The 22240-nt window shown below is 48.6% G+C and overlaps 1 protein-coding gene across 9 annotated transcripts in view; it reads right to left on the reverse strand.

Annotated features, from left to right (window-relative positions):
• AMBRA1 (autophagy and beclin 1 regulator 1) overlaps positions 1-22240 on the reverse strand; it is a 173684-nt gene that overhangs the window by 14798 nt on the left and 136646 nt on the right. For all 9 annotated transcript variants that reach the window (XM_055546998.1, XM_055547002.1, XM_055546997.1 and 6 more), the window contains 3 exons: positions 16038-16226; positions 15113-15267; positions 1862-2001 (listed from right to left, as the gene is read on the reverse strand). In XM_055546998.1, coding sequence (XP_055402973.1) covers positions 1862-2001; positions 15113-15267; positions 16038-16226 — 484 coding nt within the window. The remainder of the gene's footprint in view (positions 1-1861; positions 2002-15112; positions 15268-16037; positions 16227-22240) is intronic.

Here is a 22240-nt window from a genome sequence, read left to right on the forward strand (position 1 = left end):
GCCAAAGCCAGCTTCGCGTCTGGCTGAGGAGTCTGTGACTCACACCGAGCATGTAGGCTGGGGTTTCAGATGTAAAAGCCTCGGTGGGGCCATGACAAACTGGGAGTAGAGAGCCTGCTTCTGCTAAGAGCAGACCACTGTTGCAAGAGAGGGGCTGGGAGCCTTGGTGGGGCAAGGTGAGCAGCCGGAGCCAGAGACAAGACCGCAGCGCTGAGAAGGACGCCCTGCGGGAGGAGGGGCGCAAGGCCCGCAACCACAGGGCTGGTGAGGGGGGCCGCAACCGGGGACTCTTGTTCAGTCTCGGGAGAGACGCCTGGGAGAGTCCTCTCGTGAAGGACTAACAAAGGAGGAGGCATCAGACCACCAGCGCCATGAGCTCTGGGGAACGGCGGCACGAAGGGTAAAATCGTCCAGGGCAGACAGATCCAGGACTACGGACAGGCTGAGGGGAGGGCAGAAATGGATAGATCCAGCGCCTGAATTAACAGCGGCACAGTCGTGAAGACACAGGCTGTGTTCTGCAAGGGCACCAGGAGCTGGTGAAAGGGCCACCTCCACAGTCCCGGAGTCCAGGAGAGCGTGGCTGGCAGAACCAAGCAGCCCCCGGCACCTGGAGCAGCCTGACTAGGTCGGGCTGAGCCGGCCGCCTCCCTGTGGAAGGGGCTCTGAAAATTCTAGGTGGGATCAAAGAGCTGTCGTCAGAAGCAGACGTTCTTTCTCCTGGGCTGCTGACCTAGCTCGGCTGACCAGAGCTCAGCCACCTGTCCCTTGTTGGTCCACCAGAAGTGACTCAAACACACATTTTGGGAAAAATCACCAAGGGCCCAATCGAAAGGTAACGTGGACACACCCAACAACCAGAGACCCTGGCAGACCAGCCAGGCCGCGCCTGCTCTGCACTCTGTAGCTCCCCTCGGACGAGGCTCCGCGCCCAATGCGAGGGCCTGGAGGCAGACGTGACACTTAATCGGCTGGACCCCTGCATTGGTCCACGCAGCCCTCGGCCTGGTCTGCACTGAAGCACAGAGTTCGAGTCTCCCCACCTGGCTGGCTCTGGAAACGGATGACACACCTGGAGGACTCCTAGGGCTCTGAATGACAGGATGCCTGAACCCACCTCTCTGCCCCAAAACACCAGAGGAGAGGGAAGGAGGTGTCATAAGTATGTAAGACAGCAATGCTCTGGTTCCCACCCCCCCCCCCACCCTCTTCTTCAATCAAAACCAGTGAATTATCATTTTCATTTTTTTTTTTAATCATTTTCATTTTAAACTGAGCTTTTCAATCTGCCTTCAGTGTTATGAGATGGAGGCCCAAGCAGAAAGGAAAACAGGCAGAACACAGATAGAGCCAGGCTGTCAGAGATCAGTGGCTTGGCAAATTAGGGCTTTAACGCTATACTCTTGGTTTTATTTCTTAAGTTAGGGTCTGTGGCATTTACACAAACCCAAGACCACCTGCTGAATTTTTCAAAAAGGGTTTAGAAAAGAACTGTTGATATCTATGCTTCTGCCTGCAGGGAAACTTGACTATCACTAGGAAACCAGAGAACAAGGGAAAAGAAAGAAAAAAACAATACTGCCTTAGATTTAAGAGCACTTGGTAACTACACCAATCTTTAGAAGATTTCTGGAATGGAGAGCTACCATTCCCGAGGTAGAAAGGACACTTGAAGGAGCGATGCCAAGAACGAGGCAGGCTCTAGCAAGGCTCAGATTTCCCCTCTGGAAGACCGCACCTCACCAGCCAGACCTACAGGTGAACGCTGCTGACCCCAGTCCTCCGCCGGGACCCCCCCCTGCACACCTCCCCCAGACGCCCCCCGCACGCCCTCCCCCCCCGGCCCCCTCCAGCCACTCACTCCGGTCGGCAGATCACCAGGTCTCCTTTGTTGGTGCCGTAGGCCAGGCCAAGCCCTGGCTCAGGCAGCCACCGGGCAGAATTGATGCTGACATGTCTCCGCTGGTCAGCAGGCATGGGGTAAAGGACGTTGAAAACTCTCTGGGTGGGGGAGAAGGAGGGAAGAAAAGAGAATGGGAGGAGAAACAGTCTGTTACCAAGAATAACAAAATCCAGGGGGAAACCAAGTCCCTCGTATGGCCTGAAGCAAGTTAACCACAGGGAAGAAAGGAAATGGTTAGACTGGGAGTGTATCTGAGAGCCTGGGGACGCACAGGGGAGGGCGGGACCCTCTTACCTGAGGTGAGGGCTAAGGACTGGTCAGGAAATCACAGGGCACATGTGGACTTTTCTGCGTGAGGCTTCGCTGTGCTCACCTCACAGCCTCTAACATGTCTCACTTCATTGCTTTCACTTAAGCCCCTGGAGAGCCCCATGCAGAGCCCAGCACAGCAGGAAGCATTGCCCCGAACTTTCCTCTGACCAGACAAACCAGGGAGAGCCAAGCTCCCCTAGTAGCCCCGTTACCACGGAAACCAGAGCACTCTCAAGGCAGTGGGGAACTGAAGGTGATGGGGGGGCGGGAGGGGGTGATAACATCAGAGAACATTCTTAATTCATCTCATTAAGGCAACGTTAAAACTGCTATTCTTAAGGAAAACGAGAAGGTGCAGTAAGATGTAGGCAGCAAGGCAGAGGGAACTCTTGAAAACACAGGTACACGAGTTCTTCCTAGCGTATATAAAATCACCATTAAACAGACCAGCTCCCAAAGGGAATCTCCTTTCATCGGTCTACATCTTTCCAAAGCTACTATTTTCTCAGGGGGCAGCTTAGCTCTGTCTCAGGTTGGGCTGAAGGTGAGATCTGGCTACTGATCGACACGATGTTCCAGAATCGACTTCAGTCAGAGGCAATGGAAGGGTGAAGGGCAACATTTTAGAGTTAGAAAGACCTGCGTCTGAGTCCTGACATCACTGCATTAACAATGTCTCTGGATCTCCGTTTCAACATAGACAGCTGCTGCTGCTGCTAAGTCACTTCAGTCATGTCCAACTCTGTGCGACCCCAGAGACGGCAGCCCACCAGGCTCCCCCGTCCCTGGGATTCTCCAGGCAAGAACACTGAAGTGGGTTGCCATTTCCTTCTCCAATGCATGAAAGTAAAAAGTGAAAGTGAAGTCACTCAGTCGTGTCCAACTCTTCACCGACCCCATGGACTGCAGCCCACCAAGCTCCCCCGTCCCTGGGATTCTCCAGGCAAGAGCATTGGAGTGGGGTGCCATCGCCTTCTCCAATGCAAGAAAGTGAACACAGACAGCACTCAAATAATGGGGCAGATAAAGAGAAACTATGTACATAAAATGCCTGGGCCAGGCTCAGAAATGGTAACTCTGGTTATTACAATATTTCCAGGAACCAGCATCTGGGGCTTCAAAAAAAGTCATCAGGGCCTATGAGAAGGACACAAAACTGAGAATTTATACACTAGAGTTTTAGTCGATATAAAGTTTTCTCTTTTAGCCTCTTTTAGGTTTTTTATAAGCTAAGGATGAACTTCATCTGCCTTTACCTGTCGCTGAGGGCTGACGGAAGGGGGAAAAATGAGAGAACAAAGAAGAGCGTGGTTTAGAAAGCGATCTTAAAAATGAATCTAGGGCAGCATAATAATAATTGCTTTTCTCATTATCCTGATGAGAGACCCCACTCCTCCCAAAAGTTAAATATTGAGCTAAGGGTCCGCACCATTTACAGAAATCAAGTGATAAGAAGCCCTGCATTTAGGAACATATGTTCACGTGCCTTGGGTGTCGATCTGAAAGGTCTTTAACAGGACAGTCTCTACACAGAACTCAGTGGCGTGTGTGCTCGAGGTAGACACACACACACAGAGAATCCCGTTGTAAGCATTCTCCAGCGTTTGTGGTGCTGAGGGGTGTGCCTGGGCAGCTAGTAGCGCACTGCTGGACGGCGCTGCTGCGCTCCTGAGGTCAAGAGGGTCTGTAACAGACGAGGAACCGGCTCTGCTTTGAGGCCTAAGACCGGCTGCCCTGTGGCCGCTGCTGCATTAACAATCTCCTATGCCCTCCCTACCTCACTTAACTCCAGATGTAAGAATTAACCAGGGCTCCTGAAATCTTTGGTCTGAGGCGACTACTGAAAAAGGGCCCAGTGGGGTCTATGAATTTCTAAACGAGTCATTGCCTCTGGGTAATCTCTTCCTTGCACGTACATGTCTGGTAGGAGCCGGGAAGGATCCACGGCTACTCCTCTCCACCAGCCTTACTGGGTGACTGTCCATGTGACCGCAGGGCCAGTGCTCTGCCCTTTGCACCTGAGCAACTCTTCTCCTTCAAGTCAGGGGGTGGGTGTGGTGCCTTCATCCTTTCTCACAGGGGTTTTCCCTTTTCCAAAAGATAATCAATAGTTTCTGTCCACCCTATCGGCTGTCTGGTAAATATGACTCGGTATATAAACTCAAAGGACAAAGTGGTTGTCATCAGGCAACTGTGGCTGGGATCTCTTAACGTGTTCATGTTTCCTTCTCCAAAGGTCAGATAATTTAAGGTGGGGATACACCCAGAGTTCAGAAGGGATGTGTGTTCATTTCAGTGGGTGGATGAGGGAAACTTCATTTTTCACCTGTGGCAGCTCTAATGGGCCTCACAAGAGTCTCCCCTAAAATCATAACGATTCATTATTGCAGGCAATGAGGCAGAAGGGCCAGGGAAACTGGTCTTGCAAGAAGGGGGACGATATGGTTCGGAAATCAAATGCTTTAAGGTCGTGCCGAGTGTTTTGACCGAGGGCTCATAAGAATAAGGGGACTCTTTTCTAGAAATGTTCCTAAGAAAGAAGCAAACAAACACCTCACAGGTCACAAATTTAGCTTTTATGGCCTGCTACTGCAGAGGGATTAACAAGCAAATACTATCAATTTGCTTTCAAGTACAGGAACTTGCTTAGGGGACAAAACTCAAGAAGCCAGTATGATGGGTGACCCAGCTTAGGCGTGACAAGGTCAGAGCGACTGGAGAGAAGTAATTACAGGCTGAGACCCCGAGACCCTGCCGCACGGCTGTTCACAACCTCCATGGCTATAGGAATCACGGGGCATCAATTTGTCCTCTGGCTATGGCACACCACCCCCCTCCCCAAGTCCTTAAACAGTGTTGAAAAGGCAGCTCCCAAGAGCCCATCTCCTCCAGCGTTTGGGTATTAGGCTAAATCCTGCTTTGTGGCAGGAAGCCAGAAAATGCCACGTGAAGATCAGCAGCCTCCAGAATTCCTGATAAGCACTTGCTTACTTATCACACTCTAGTGGGGATGGGAAGAAGGGAGATGAGGGCAAAAAGACAAGGGGGGATGAGGGCAGAGAGGAGGCAGGATCCCTGCTGTAAAGGTTCTGAGCGGCCATCGGATCCAGTGCTTCTGTTTAACACATGCCTGGAACTAAAGGACCCTCAAGGAATGAGCATCTACTCCGTGTGGAAAACCACCCAAAGGTGGGGTTTCCATTCCTTTCTCTGGATGCAGTTTAACAGCTCAAAGCATCTCAAGGGCTGGGGATGACTCCTCACAATCGGCCCCATAGATAACTGAATACCTGGGCAGCAAGTTCCCCGTTGCTGACAGATGGTTGGGTAGCTCTGGCTACTCCCAGATCATTTATGGTTTCAGCCATCAGTCTTTCCAACCCTGTGACTGGGTGATCTGTGGGTTCTCCTCCCACACTTTCAACAGGGCTTGGCACTAGCTCTGCAAACCCGAAGTCCATCAGCACCAACAAGAGAGAAGATTTGAGACAGCGCAAAGGAAGCTCTGGCCTTTATTTTAAGGCACCCCAAATATATCTCCAGTAGAGCCTTCCTTAACACTAGTCAGGTGTCTAGAAACTCCCTGCTGGATGTTAAGGACAAAGCCAGGGGCCTGCCAAAAATTCCTCCCCGTCTCTGACGAAAGACAAGCTACAACACCATTATATACTGGAGGAGGACGATCAGGTCCTGGGTCCCTCTGGGGAGCTGGACATGAAACCCAGCTGCTGAGTCACGTTTGCAGAGCCCTGGTTTTAACCTGTCTCTGCTGCAGGTGTTCCCTGCTAGACGACAAATGCTGAGAGGACCCCCCGCCTTCCCCCCCCAAGGAGGCTGTTCTCATTTCTAATGTCTATGAGCGGAATGGGAATCAATAAGCCAGAAGGAACACACATTTCAGTCAGTGCAGTCTCAGTGTGTCAAGAGGGGATGAGTCAGGTCCCCAGGATCGTTAAAGTTCTGAGGCAGTGGGAGAAGACAAGGATTCTTCTACTATTGGGGCCCAAGATGGTCTCTTGTACCGCTCGCCTCTCCATCCCTCAAACCCTCTTAACTAACAAGAAGTAGGAACAAAAGCAATTGGTTCCAGGATCAAAACTAAAAGGGTCCTGTTTCTTCTTCAAAGACAAACAGGAAAAGAATGAGAGGCAGCCAGAGGAACGCAGTGGGGAACCTTCCTCTTCATCCTTTTAAAATTTAGAGGAAAAATGAATTGCTGCCCTCAACAAGATGCTTTCTTTTCCACTGCGTGTCAATAAAGCTCAGACCATTAGTCCAAACAGCAAACTGCGCTGCTCACATCAGCCAAGAACAGAACTCTGCGCTTATCTTGCTTACATTTGGGAACCTCACCATCCTGAAAGCCAGGACCCTGACACAGCGGCAAGAGGTCAAGAACTGCCAGCAGGTCGCCCTTGTTTTTAACTAAGACAATGAAGGCCTCTTGAATGAAGGGGACAACCAGAAATGTGCGGAAAGGCCATGGGAGGAGTCACCAAGCCAAAGGGGCTTCGGGGCAGAAAGAACTGTGAGGAGGAGAGATGCCTTCTGGGTGGCGACGGGAATCAAGGGCAGCTTTAAGCTCTTAGAGAGGGTTCCTAGAAGAGAATTAACTCTCCGGAAAGTGGGAGAAAAATCAATGGAAAGCAGATGCTAAGAGACAGCTGACCTTTTCAATGGAAATGGATGGCTACACATCTTGTCACAGGCTGAGAAATGCACATATCCCAGAGGAGGCTGGGGGAGGAATACTGCAGTCACCTGCTCCCTCTGTTGGCCTGCTGATTTGCTTTAGATGCATGTATTATTTATTCAAGTTTCTTCATCCCTAGGAAAATCTAACTGCTTTTCAGAAACTTTCATTTCTTTGACTGTCTCCAAGCCTTCTTTATATACTACTTTGGAGTTTAGAACTCATAGAATATTGGTTTTGAAGTGGTTATTTAAGAATAAAAATCAGAATACCAAGTCATTTACTCTTTACTCAGCTGAAGCAGGAACAAATCTCCTAGATCACCCGTGTTTAAACCAAAGCTCTCCTAGCAGAAAAGAAGAGTGAACAGCTCCTTTTCTTATCTCTTGGGAACCTGTTGCCCTCCTCTGCTCCTGATAAACCTGGTGCCTTGAAGTCATTTCCAGCCAATCTCCTGTGATTTGTGGAGACCTACAGACTTTGTCTTATTCACCTGTTCCTCTTAAAGGGATCCCAAGGACAGTCAGAGAACAAGAATTTTCTTTTTCAGTCGGCCTGATGCTTTCCAAAGACCATCTCTCAGCATTAGGACTGAAGCACAGAGATGACTTCAGCTGAGGGATCCCGTTTTGTGCTGAATTGAATACCAAGGAATGGAGGACTCCTGGAACTTCCAGAAGTTAAAAGAATTACTGCCTCCTGTGCCCACACCTCTGTGTACAGCACAAGTTCTTAAACTCTTCTTCAGTTTTCTAAATCTCAAAGGAAATGGCCAAATGCTTAGCTGTTCTAGACGTTCGGCTCAGATAAGAGAGACTTTCAAATATATTCACATACTTTGCTAAGTTTGTGACCCTATGGACCACAGCCTGCCAGGCTCCTCTGTCCATGGGATTCTCTAGGCGAGAATACTGGAGTGGATTGCCACTGCCCTCCTCCAGGGGATCTTTCCAACCCAGGGATGGAACCTGTGTCTCTGCATCTCCTGTTCTGCAGGTGGGTTCTTTATCACTGAGCCACCAGGGAAGCCCTCATCTATTTCATTTGATCCATACTTTTTTGAAAGAAGAAAGTTCAAGAAGGGGGTAACGTTAATAAAATACTTTCGGCTTCTAGAAATGGAAAAGTTGGTTCTCCAACCAATTCTTAAAAAAAAAAACAAAATGGTTTGCCTTTCACTTCTGAAACATCCACTGGGAACCTCTCAGCATGTCTCAGGGCTGGGACTAGAGCCCTGAGAGACTCGCTGATGCTGGGCAGCACTGTGGATAGCAGCAAGACACCCCTTTACACGAGGACTCCACCTAACACTTATGTCCGATCGCCATCTCGTGAGGCACAGGCCAGTTGCACCAACGGTGCCGGTGTGTAGGGTGTGTGTTCACGCACGTGCAGGGCACACACGGCACACACGACTTCAGAGCCACGTCGTTTCCCAGGACGAACGCGGAGTGCCTCCTGGGTGCCAGGCACAGTGAAGGCTGGGGATGCCGCCATGACAAGGCCAATAAGAAGCCAGACGCTGAGCGTGTGTGCACCAGGACAGCGGGGACCAGATCCATTCTGCTCACTGTACTCCCAGACCCGAGTATCTGGCCCAGGGCAGGGGCTCAGTAAGATTTTGAGTGAAAAGAATAAAATGCAGCACAGGCTATGTTCTACTAAGAAGCCATGGAGGGGAAAAAAGAAAAAAACCTGTCAAAGTCGAAGGAATCTGTCACGGAAAAAATTCGCCTAAACGAATGGCTTTGATTGCAGCTCTAACGTTATTTTCAATTTTGTTATCTTGCCCCCTCCCTACTCTGACAAATCACATCAGAGACACCCCTGACTTCTCCCATACCCCCTCCCCCTTTCCTACGACGTGCTGAAGAAAGGAACTTTTCGAGGATGGATGCTTTGCAACCACATCTCTGAAGTCAACTTTAAGATAATTGCAGCGGAAGCAGCTTTTAATCAACTGACAAGCAGCTTTAAGAAAATTAATGAGGACAAAAATCTTAGGAAGGAGTAAATCATTTCTGACAACAAAGCTGTCTCTCTTTTATCCCCATCTCTCCTTGAAGAAATAGTACCCTTCCAGGATACAAAAATAAAATCTCTTTATTTTCGGTGTCTGCCACTCCCAAGGCCAGACAAGATTAAGAAGAGGCTCAGTTCTCTGAAGATTTCTGGAGAATACTCTGGATTGAACTAGAGTTATAGGTCACGTTTGAATATCAGACTTTTAGAATCTAAGTAAGTGCAGATGATTGGATGTGATCACAGGCTAAATTCAAGGCAAGGAGGAAGCCATGGTAAAGAGTATATGTTGAAGACTGGAGCAAGGACAGGGTAAAAGAGCCCACAGATGCTAGTTACATAATGCTGGTCAAGTGCGGACAGCACTGGCCACCCTTCCTGCCCCAGGGTCTCAGCTCCAATTTAGTGATGACGGATTCGAGTGCTCTGGACGCCAAGTCTTTTCTGTGGTCCATTTTAATGAACCTATGGTAATAATCATTATCATCAGTCATCCCTAGGCTACTCTGTGAAGATGGCTATGAAATAGTATGAAACAAAGCCAACCAATGTTTCTTTATGACCAAGGTGACACTAAGATTAATGGGTATCACAGCGGCACTTCCCATTCAAGGACAACAATGAGTTGAATGTTGGGAAAAGGAACTCAAGAACTACTCCTTCAGATGGGGAAGGTCCTAGAGAGAAAGATAAAGCTGCTGCTTCTCACTTTGTAAGCCTAAGAATCTCCATATAGCACGCAGGCCAACAGTCATGGGCCTGAGTGAAGTCAACTGTGGGCAGGTAAGAATCTTAATTAGAACTGGGAAGAAGGCCCCACCAGCCTTGGTCCTAAAGTGCCATCACTCGGACGCCAGCAGGATCCAGAAATGCTGAGGGGAGGAGGTCCTCATCAATTTCTCAACTTCTTGACGGTGCCTGAGAGATCTGGCTACAGGAGCCACAGCAATGAACCAGATGAGGTTTAAGAGACAGGAGGAGACAAAGTGACAGGAAGAGAGCAAAGAACAGGCTAAACTGACGGGTCTGACTAGAAGCTCCGTGCAGCTGATGGCCGTTCCTCAGTCTTGATTCAGCTGTAGACTGGGCTGGAGGGCTTGGTAAAGCAAGGATGGCTGGGCTCCACCCTCAGAGCTTTGGATTCAGCAGGTCTGGGATGGGGCTGAGAAGCCACGCTTCTGTTAAGTTCCCTGATGATGCGGACTCAGTCCTGGGAATACACGCCGAGACCGACTGCCCAGTTAGATATAAGTAGGTTGCAGGTCTAAAAAGCCTGCCTTCCTTTTCTGCTGCCTAGGAACTATTGAGAATGACCTGGGTGCATATCTTTTTTTTTTTTCCCTTGGTGACACCCTGAGGCATGTGGGATCTTAGTTTCAAAGCCCCCTGCAGTGGAAGCATGGAGTCTTCACCACTGGACCACCAGGAAAGTCCTGGGGGATGCATATGTGTGGAGCTGGAGCGCTCGAGGAAGAAGGTACAGCAGGGGACAGCCCAGCACAGAAAAGCAGAACTCTCAGGGTCAAGAAGGGGTGTGGGGTGGTGGGAGAGCAGAGAGGAAGGCGGTGAGTAGGGGAGAAGCAGGAGGAAGAGAGAGAGACAGCAGTGAAGGGAGGGAAGGGCAGGTTCTCTTCTCCACACCCCCTTCAAACTAACCATCTGTCTGGGTAATGGATGCTCAATCCTTGAATACAGATTCACCACATAGCCACAAAGAAAAAGCTTTCAATAAAACTGGCCCTTAAGTTATTGGAGGCTTTGCCTTACAGAGCACGATACTGTTTCAGGGAGAAAGGAGAGCTAAACTGCTCTCCATCCCAGGGCTTGCTTCTCCTACTCAAGTCCCTCGTCCCATCACTTCTGCCGCACCACCCCCCCCTACCCAAAAAAAAACGATCAGAGAAAAGCAAACCAGCACTGCTGAGAGTCAGGCGGCCAGTGCCTCTAGGATAAGCAGGGGTTATGGGATGAGAAGCCCTGTCAGTTCTTATTAAACCACTTACATGCCTACGACCCCCACCTGCTGTGGGGAGGGTTGGTCTATGCATCTGGGAGAAGAAACATAACACCTGTTAATTCCTGGGTGGAAACCACGAAATGTATTCTTGCTTTCCAGTTCAAACTGCCCTAGCACTGCACCACCCCCACCACTGCTGACTCTTGCCCCCATTCCGAGGTAGAACAGCACTTGTTACCCATACAAACTGGAAGAACAGTTTGCTGTATGACTATTTCTAGTTTCATTAGTAATTTTATATTTTTGTTATTTTATGCTTTCACTGGTTACAACCAAAGTTATTACACTGTGCAAGTTGCCACAATTTTAGAAAATTATTTGCTGTTTTCAGTTACAATATTGTGCTTTGTTCCAATTAGGAAATGAAAGCAGAGAAGGAACTCAGGCGGTTTAGTGTTTTGAGAATTCAGCAAAACTTCAGCTTGGCAATCCCTAAATGTCTAACTTAGAAACAAAACAGAAATTAACAAAAAGCCCCACTGGAGCAAGCGTGAGGGAGTCAGGCGGCAAGTAGGGCCCTGAGGCCTGGACAACAGCATATCCAGCCTGGAGGGGCCTCAAATGGACAGAGGGAAGGGAGATACAAAACAGGCGTCCAGTCGTATTTCTCCTGATTTGCCAATGATACTAAAATTGGGAAGACTAAGCCTAGCCTTATTCAGCAGAGAAGGCAAATATCTGAGGACCCTAGATCCTAGAAACAAGGATAATAATTAACCTGAACATGGGGAAGAAAACAATTCGGCACATAGAGATATTCAAGGGAGAACCCTGGAAAGCAATTACAGCTGAGAAAGGATGGGAGGTGAAGCACGGACAGCCAAAAAGCTAAGAGTCTGATAGGAAACAACACAAAGGCCACTGTGCCTTCAACAAAATCAGCAAAGGATCAAAGCACCACACACAAAACCACGGTAAGAAGGGAACCTGAGACTGTCTCTGCCTTGCCGGAGAGGCTGAGGGCAGAAACCTAAAATGAAGAAAGCAGTCATTAAGAACAGCAGTTCTCAAACTCAAGTGCATATGAGATCATCTGGAAGCTTGTGTGACAGACACAAATACCCAGTCCCCTCCCGCCCAATTCTTACTGACTTTAGGTCTGAAGTAGAGCCTGTATTTTAACCAGGACCCCGTGCATTCTAATGCAGGTTGTCCATGGAGCACAGTTTGACAAGCACTGATCCACAGGTCTGAAGAACTGCTGTTAATAAGTGCACCCAGGCTAAGAGCAATTAGCAATTCATTTTCACAGTGTTCATATGGGATTGGGTAAGGAATCATCTCTTGGGGAGAGCCGGTCCCTCAGTGGGAATTAAAATAAGTCAATGTTCTTGGGGATGTTCTCCTAGGAACATCTGCTGGCCCAACAATTTCACCTCTCAACCTTAGCATAGTGAATTCCAAGAGCTAACCCCATGGAGAAGGGGGTATGACAGAGGAGCTCCAGGACAGGCCCAGGACCCACAGGCCCTTCACAGACAGAGCCTGACACGACAGATGGAGACACCCATCCACACGTACCTGTGCAAAGAGGGAGAGGCTCTACTGTCCCATTAAACCCTTGCTCCCTGTTCTCAGACAAAAATGGCACTTCTTGCCTTAAACGGTGGTACAGCACAGCTGTCCCCAAAAGCTGGTGTCTTCCCTCCCACCGGGGACTGAATTCAGGGACACATGCTGAGCGCTTTGGTGCCTTCGGAGGTAAGGGGCAACCAAGACCTGGAAAACCAGAAACTTTTCTGTAGTAAGGGAGTTTACAGTCAGACTGGGTGGACACAGGGTGAGCAAAAACCTTGCTGAGAAGCCCGGATCCTGCCTCCCGTGTGAGGGAAACACTTCCCAAATGAGAGCTTTCAAATTACTAAGCTCCTCTCCTAAGCGGTGTGGGCATCCTCAGTCATGTCCAACTCTTTCACGACCCCATGGACTGTAGCCCACCAGGCTCCCTTGTCTACGGAATTTTCCAGGCAAGAATTCTGATGTGCACTGCCTTTCCTACTCTGGGGAGTTTCCTAACCCAGGCACCGAACCCACGTCTCCTGCATTGGTGGGTGGATTCTTGAACACTGAATCACCTGGGAAGCCCCTGCTAAGCAGCAGGTGGAGCCTGTTGAGAATCAAAAGCCTGACAAGCCTGGGAGGCCTGACAAGCAGCTCTTGTTGTTATGCACGCAGCAGCTGGCGGGATGCCCTGCGCCCCTCATCTCCACAGCAGACTTCAATTACACCCGCTACGCGGCGGGCCCCATCTGTGACAGCATCTTGGCTTCTACCCTGGAGCTGTCTGCCTTCAGCCAGGTGTTTCTGGCTACTTATGGAAGGGAGGAACCTTGCTAGGATGGCAGGCTGTGCCCAAAAGTTGGGCAGGAGCCCTGGCTTCTGGAAGAGGCTGGAGATGTCCATTACTGCTCCTATCTCTTAAATCGAAACCATTATTCCATAGTTAGGCAGGAAGGGTAAGAAGAACAGCAAGGACCAAGACTCTAGATAGTGAAAAGCAGATGCCAGGTACTTTTACCAACCAAATCTGCTTAACATAAGAATACTTAAAGTTCACCTTCCATACTCATTTCTCTAGGTAAGAAAACAGGCTCGATGAACTTCCTGCCAAGTCCCCTCCCAATCACTCAGTGTCAAACATTTCCAGTCACACGGAATTCAAGAATCAGAACCTTCCTGTCATTATGATGTCAAAAGCAGACAATGCCTCATTTCTGCTCTTGCCAGAGGCATGGTGGTACATGAAGTCAGCCTTCACTGGTCCTGCTAGGGACAAGCTGGAAATGACAAGGATGCTTTTCTTAAGATTCTCTTCTATTTCCTCAGCTTCTCCTAAATATCAGGTTCCTTATTAGGTACTTGGACTTCACAAAGACGAACCAGACGGGGTCTCTATTCTCAAGGAGCCAAGAGAGGAGAATGACACAGAGATACGGAATGGCAGTTTGGTGTGACGAGTGTTAACCCAGACAGGGTGCTCCCTACTGGGGAGTGATCAGCCCTGTTTAGAGGATTCCACAGCAGGGAAGCAGCCTGCACACAGTTGGGTTTCAGGGAGAGGAGGGCACTCCAGGTAAAGGCACCCAGGCAGGAGAAGGCCTTATTCGTTCCAGGGGCTTGGAAAGTGGCTCAGCAGAGTAGGGCTTCTTCCCTGTAGAAAACTGCAGCGAGAAGAGGCTAGAGCTACCACATCTGGTCACCTGCTTTCTACTGCTTTGTATATCATGGGTCCTATCTTTAGGATTTTTCTTTAAACCAATGCTTCAGATTCAGGCCTGAATTCCACAAGCATCCACATGTGTGGCACTAAATGAGCGGCCCTGGGGGATAAGCCCCTATGGAGCTTGACACTGAACCTAATCGGGTGGATTAAACAGACATACCACACGGCTAAAGAAAACACGAAACAACACATGAGCAAGAGCATAAACTATAAGTGGCCCAGCACACAGCGCAGGGGGAATTCACAGGTTCTTAGCTCGAGACAGAGCTTAAATACCATCTAATTAGAGAACTGTTCAAACGCTCAACTCCCCTTGACAAAACCCTGGCCAAATGAGCCCCCGTGGGATGTGGGAATCTCAGTCAGAAGCTAGAATGGTTGAGTCCAGGAGGCCACTAACCCCATGCCAGAAGCTTTTATGGCAATACAAGGAGGACGGCTTCAGACAAGGGCGGGTCCTAAACACCACCTTTCCCTGCTGGTGAAACAGACGGGACAGTTAAGGGCACGGCAGAGTCCACATCTTCCACTGTGATTACAACCTCAGGAGAGGAGCATTTCATAGTATACTACTTATCTCTTTCTGTAGCCTGCCTCCTCAAAAATTAAAAACAAAACAAAACAAATATTTCACTGGGTTCTTAATGTATCTCCAGACTACAGGCCTCAAGTTGAGGTAAGGAGGTATTCAGTTTGGTCTCTACCCCAAGATCCCTTCAGGCCTCTGGGGCCCCAGCTTGTGATTTAGGGTATGAGAAAGACTGCCTTTGAATAGCCCAGAGCGTCCAAAAGTGAGGCCGGCTGGTCAGGACTGGACTGGACTGGAGTCCTTCCTGGCTCCTTATGGGCGTGACGCCTCTGGCCCTGGCTGGGAGACTGCACCTCTGGCCTGCATGGTGCTGCTGGCCAAGGCCTAGGAGAACCGCCATGCAAGGCACTCACCCGCATGGAGGTCTCGCCGCCGTGCGCCTGCTGCAGCCGGAAGACCTGGGCCACCATGTGCTCCGTGGAGGGGTGCAGCAGGATCCTCCGTGAGGCCAAGCCCACCATCACGTATCGGCCCATCGGGGACAGGCTCACTGAGATGGCGTTGGGACCTAGGGCCAGACGGACAGAGAGACACTCCCTAGAGCTCTTGCTATTACCAGCAAATAATCTTCCTTTAGTCTTTTTTCTTTCTCCCTGGTCTTCATCTTTGTTTGGTCATCCTGGGGTTAATCTCACAGGATGGCAGTGAGGAGTACAATGAGAAGGTGTGTAAAGTACTAAGTCTAGCTCTTGACATATAAAAAGTACTAAACGAATGCTAACCCGTATTAGCACAGAATCACATTAAAAATTGTTATCATACTGTAACTGCTATTTTGAAATCCACTTTTTTCACTTGATACATTACAAACATTTTTCACCATTAAATACCCCTCTGTAAGAGCGTCCTAAAGGCCAAGTGGTGTTCTGTCTTGTCAATGCACCATCATTTATTTAAGCAACTCTTCAGAACTTGACATTTTTCTCTGTGACAAATAATACCGCTGTGAACACCCTTGTACATAAATCTACACAATGCCAGACTGGCTGGCAGCGTGTGAGTGTGCCCGCTTCCCCGAGCCATGACCGAGAATAGAGCTCCTCCCCTACCCTCGCCCCTCACAATGGGAACATGCCGGTGATGCCACGGTGGTGGGGAGGACTCTTACTCTGAGACTCTCCTGCAACGCTACCAGCTAGGACAGAGCATCTTCCTCTGACCTGCGCCTGTGAAGCAGGGGGGTAGCGTGTGACCATCACTCCCACCTAAGCGGTGCTTCATCAGGGAACGCCCAGGCCAAGGTACTAGCATCTCTATGCTGGGCGTCCCATCCCTTACCAAATCGCTTGGTGTAGAGCATTTCGCCCAGGTTGTGGGGGGCCAGGGAGTACACTGCCAGGATGCCTTCGTCAGGAAAGCCCCTCTGACTGCTAGGGATGAACGCTGCCAGGAGCTGGCCATCTGCAGAAACGTCACAGCTGGCGTCATTGTAGATCTTGCAGTTCTGCACCAGCACATTCACGGAGGCTGCAGCAGACAAAGAAAGGAGAGAGGGCAAGGGAGTCTGGAGTTAATGGTGTGCAAAGTGCTGGGTCAAGACATTTGGGGGCGCCTCCCTAAGGGCCTGAATCCGAACCCTCTCCAGAAATACTAAAGGTTGCCTTATCCAACTAAAATGTCATGAAACAAGCAACACAAGACACCGAAAGATACGTCTCTTCTACCCCTGTAACAGGAAACGAGAGTCAACACAAACACAACCACCTGCTGAGTCCTAGCTCACACTTAAGAGACGTCATTTGAGAGATGAGATAAGGAGAAAGTTATTAAAAATTGTTCCTGGAGAGCCACTCAACAGCTGTTATTGTCCAAAAGATCAAAACTGAGATGAATAAAAATGTAAACCCGCTGATTCCAAGAAAAAGGTGATACAGGTAAAACTTGCTTGGGGGGTAAGAGTGCTACTCTCCACCTCTATGTGACCTTGGAGAAGGGAATCATCTCACAAATCTGTGTCTTATTTTCTCCTTTAAGAAAACAGGAGCATTTAGAGACTTCAGTCTTCTGGATAGCTCCTTGTTGACACTAATCCCTAATTTCACAGGACAGCATAAAGGCTGGAGGGCTGGAATTGTGTTCACTCTGCTTGTCCCTCCAGCCACGCCAGAAGCCGATGACCACGGGCAGCTCCAGTCTGCACCTAGCACTTCCTGAGAATTACGCACGGTCAGGCGGGCTCAGCATAAGGGACTGGGTGGGGCGGGGTGGAGGACTGGCTGTCGGTGGGGAGAATCCATTCCAAGTGACAGAACTAAGGCCATGTTGGCCAGCTCTGGGACTGGGCCTGCATAACTGTTTCAGTTTCCATTTGAACCCCTCTCTGAGGCCCACTGTGCACATCTCTGCCCACAGGAAGTGGTCCACCCTCGATGTGAGCCTGGAACCAGCGCGTGAGCGGAACAGCACAACACATCCAAAGGGCATGGATGCACAGCACGTCCAAGCGCCTCTGGGCTCTGTCTCCTTTAGATCGACCTTACGTGCACGTGCAAAGAGACTGATTTACTTTTTCCTTCTCTCCTGTAAAAATTCTTCTTGGCTGCACCATGAGGATGTGGGATCTTAGTTTCCTGACCAGGGATCAAACCTGTGCTCCTTGCACTGGAAATGCAAAGTCTTAAACCATGGAACCTCCCTCTTACTATTATTGGAAGATTACTTAAACAGCCACTGTCAGAGGCATTATAGTTCAAACAAACCAACAGGCAAGCTCCAGAGCCCTCACCCGATTCTGGGTGATCTACTCCAGGGAGCCAAACCGTTTGACCTGGAATGTCAAGGGTGAGTTTCCTCAGGAAATTACCCTAGGGAAAACAAAACAAAGAACTGCCTTCCAGGGGTGGGTGGAGGGGGTGTTGAGGTTTAGCAGGAACTTGGGAGTGATTTCTAAAGCTCTGTATTCATCTCCCTTTGTGTGTTGTTAATGAAGCCACAGAGATGACAGAGTAGATCAAAAAAGACATCCGAACACACTGGTCGGCTGCTGTGCCAATTCCTGGGGGCTGACACCGACAGCGCCATCACACGCAGCACTGAGAAGGGACCACAAGGACGGTTCTGTTTGCTAACTAATAAAATAATGACATCCAAATGCTCAGTGTTATCACCATTAGGGCTCTGTGCCGCTCAACTTCCAACCCACCATCTGCTCGAGCCTGTATGGCTAGATCGGTCTAGTTAGCACTGAGACCGTCTGCTCCTTACTCAGGGTCCCAAGCCCGTTGCCAGAAAGACGACAATTTCCTCCCTTCCCTGAATAGACACATCATTACAGTTGGGGATTCAGGGTCAAAGGAACTGGGGGAGCTTTAAGAGTGAGTCCATCTTGGTTTTCTAACCTTGATGTCGGCACAGTTCTCAGAAAGGTAAAAAGAAACTGACCATCCAAGGTGAGAGAAAAGGTAATCACAAATATTAAGTAGGACATGAAAATAAACACAGAAAGAAATGGACTCTGAGGGCTTTAAGACAGCTTTGCACGGTTTCCATCTTATCTACATTTAACGTCTCAAAAACGCATGTGAGTATTTTATGAAAGTAGGCTTTTCTATCTTGTTGTTACAGAGCTCTAGTTCATGTGTGTTAACCTGCAGTTTAAACATACAGAAGCCTGCACTGACCCTCAGAACTCACCACCAACATTAGAGAAGCACCACGAGACTGCTGTAGTGCAGTCACTAGGCGTGCCCGCCTCCTTGTGGCCCACTGGCCGCAGGGTGCCAGGCTTCCCCGCCCTTCACCATCCCCTGCAGCTCAAACGCACGTCCGTTGAGCCAGCAATGCTAGCCAACTTCCAGATTAATTTCTAAGGTGGGCTGGGGGTGGGGAGGATGTTACAAGTAAGGTTTTTCTTCTTCTGAGAACTTTGGCTCTAACTGCCTGAAAAACTGGGCATATAGACAAAAAGCATTCTGTGAGCCCCCAAATCCAAGCCATTGCATTTGTGTTTGTACTGTATTAGGATGAATCCAATTCAATGGCCAGCTCCCAAATTTTGTCCCCTCCCCTCAACTCCACCCAATTTCACAACTGCTCCCAGTTCCTACAGTGAGCTCAGAGAGAGATGCAAATAACATGTGAAAAGAGAATGCTGGAATTAAAGTTGAGTTTCTCCAGCAGCAGGCTCAATTTGGTATGTAGCTAGGGATCCAGGGTTTTACTTCTCCCCTAATGACGGGGACGTGGTAGGCAAAGAGTGACTTGGTAGCTTCAGCAAGCTCTGGGTGGTGTGTTTATAGTTTCATTAATATTTCAGAGCTCCAATTAGCAATTTACATTTGCTGCTTGTTGTCTATTAATTTCCCACATGGAAATGGAAATGTTCAGTTACAATGGTGAGTGGTCACTGCTTCAATTCGTTCATGCAGCTTCTTCTCAGAAGGCTGAAATTTTGATGAGTTAATTTATACAGGGAGCGATTTCCTGGCTCTCTTATTTGTTTTCTCAGGCCATAGGAAGGCGCTCATCCTTTTTGGACCCGAAAATAATGTAAGCAGGTGGAGAAAAAGGTGAAGTGAGACACAGCCTAGGATGGTGGCAACCCACGCACACCAGAGCCTTCCTTCTGCTTCCTGCCTCGCCTTACTACAGTGGTTCTCAGGTGGCAGCATGCACCAGAATCATCTGGGCTGACTGCTGCGGTGAGGCCTGAGAATCTGTATTTTGAGTGAGTTCCCAGGTGTCTCTGATGTTGCTGATCCAGGACCACACTTGAAAACTGCTGCCTCACCAAACACCCCTTGATCCCTGAGTTGGAGTTCCAGCAAACAGCCCTGCACAGGAAGGTAAGACACACGTGGGAAGGGGTGGAGCAGTTAGCTGGGCAGCTGAGGATGGAAATGAGGGCTAGGAAGGCAAAGATTTTTCAAATCAGAACCGCTTCAGAGCTTCAGTGGGGCAGCTCCAGGGGGAACGAGAACGATGCAGGAAGACAGCAGGAAGCCATGTTCCAGGCTTTGTAGCGTAATCGCCTCCTAATTATAAACGATTTCCAAGTGAAAATGCCCTAGCAGGGAATGGGAGGGTAAGAAATACTGATGCCTGGAGGAACAGATGGCTCTGCCTTCCTATCAGCTCCATAAATTATAAACAAACACCTTGTACAAAGATCGATTTGCAGCCTGTTGCTGGCTGGCCAGATGAGGCCACAGGAGCGATGAGCGGCCGCAGTGCTTTTGCAAGTGCATTAGATCCTGATTTGGAAAACCCAAAGGAGTTTAAATCAGCAGGAAAATTTCCTTTTGGCTATCTCTGAGCCCTCAGATTTCAGAATAAGGCCTCCTGCACAGAGCTCCACATGACACTATGTAAGCATGCCCAGCAGTGGCAATCACAACATCCTCTGTGGGTGTGTGTGCGCCCCGCACCGCTCAGCCTCTGGGTTTCTTAAGGTCACCGGGGCACCCCGAAGACCAATGCTACTCACCGATAAGAACTTACTCATTAAACACATAGTAAATCTAATGAGCTTTTTTTTTTTTTCCATGACAGCAGTTTCAAAATTATCTATGTTATACAAGGCCTTACTCACAAACTTCTTTAACTCTTTACAGATAGAAAATCATTAATCCTACATCTCAAATAAGAGAAACAGGTGGTGAGACTCTTTAGCCTAATTCTAGAAAAGGGCTGAATTCAATGCAGATTAAGTCAGGTGACACAGCAACACAGAGGCTGCTGATCACACATGAGTAAAACTGAGGGCCAGTGGCTCCCAGGCTCGTGCTGGGCCCAAGCCAAATGCTACTGTCCTCTGGGAAGCAGGCAAGCTTCAGAAACGCATGCTACTGCAAAAGAGATCCCCAACTTAACTCTGCTGACAACCAAATCTATCAAAAGTGTAATGAGAGGTTATTCAGGCACCAAGAAAATCAGAGTTAATCACAGGAACCTCAGGTAAAAGTGACTGGCAGTCTAGAGGGTAAGACCATGGCAAGGAACGTTGGCCGCTAACAAACATATGAGCCCTAAACGCCTGGAATGCCAAGTTTTCTTCCTAAGTAACTCTTGAGTAAAATAGGGCACTTTTAAGAAGCAGAATTCTACCACCACACAGGACTTAAATGAGGGGGACAGGTGAACCAAGTTAAATGAGTCAATCTGGTTGTACCATAATACTCTCTGATCAGCTCAGGTTTTACAACAGCCATGATCAAAGGAAGCAGGAAGGACCATAGAAGGATAATGACAGGAAGCTGCAGTCAGAACAAGTGGAGGCTTGGACAAAGAATGTTAAGGACAACCAAAAAGACTGTGCTAGCAGTATGTCCAGGGCCTGCATTCTTCAGAATATTTGGTTTTTCTTTCAAAGAAAATTGTCTCCAACTGGGGAGAAAACAACATGCCTCAGATTGTTGGATCAGAAGCCAATTACAGATGAGCCAACAGGTTAAGACAGAATTATCTTCTTTACATGAACGTCACTCTCCAGAAGTACCTCTTGGAGTACCGAAAACAGGGCAGGGTGACTTTAGAATTCTGGCTGTACTCTCAAAGAGTCATGGTATAATTCCCAAGAAAAAGACATGATAAAAAGAGCTAACATTTATTGACCATTTACTACAGTAAGTGCCAGATGTTGTTCAGAGTGCTTGACATGTACTAATTTAATTCTCGTCACAGTCACATGAAGTTGGCACTATGATGACCCTCATTTTATAGACAAGGAAACCAAGGTGCGGAGAGATTAATTAACCACAGCTACACTGCTAGAAGGCGGCTGAGCAGACCTGAGCCCGGCTGGTGTGGCTCAAGAGCTCATCTGCTTAACCAGCGTAGGGCAGCTGACAGAATGTCACTAAAGAACGACCTCTCCCTATGTTTGTGAACAAAAAAAAAGGAAAGAAGAAAGCATCCGGCTCAGACTTTAAAATTATAAAAAGTACAAGTAATTATAATACTATTTAAACTGTTCTAGACAAAGAAAAACTTTATTCAAGGGAAGTAAGGATGGGTTCAATATTATAGAATCTATTAACATAATGATCACATTGTTAGGCCAAAGGAGGAAAAAACATATGGTTATCGTCATAGATGCTGTTAAGACATGACTGAATTTAATATCTAGTCTCTCTTTTTTGGCCACGCCACACAGATTATAGGATCTTAGTTCCCCAACCAGAGATTGAACCTAGGCTTCAGGCAGTGAAAACATTTAAGTCCTAACCACTGGATCACCAGGCAATTCCCAGTATCTATTCTTGATAAAAATTAACAATAAAGTAAGAATAGATAGGGGCATCTGCCTGTAATGCAGGAGTTGTAGGAGATGAAGGTTTGATCCCTGGGCTGGGAAGATCCCCTAGAGGGCATGGCAACCCACTCCAGAATTCCTGCCTGGAGAATTCTATGGATAGAGGACCCTGGTGGGCTACAGTGCCTGGGGTAGTTGACTATAGTATATTACCCCTGGAGAAGGAAATGGCAATCCACTCCAGTACTATTGCCTGGAAAATCCCATGGACAGAGGAGCCTGGTAGGCT

This window comes from Bubalus kerabau, chromosome 15 (genome assembly GCF_029407905.1).
Source record: "Bubalus kerabau isolate K-KA32 ecotype Philippines breed swamp buffalo chromosome 15, PCC_UOA_SB_1v2, whole genome shotgun sequence".
Taxonomy (NCBI): Eukaryota; Metazoa; Chordata; class Mammalia; order Artiodactyla; family Bovidae; genus Bubalus; species Bubalus kerabau.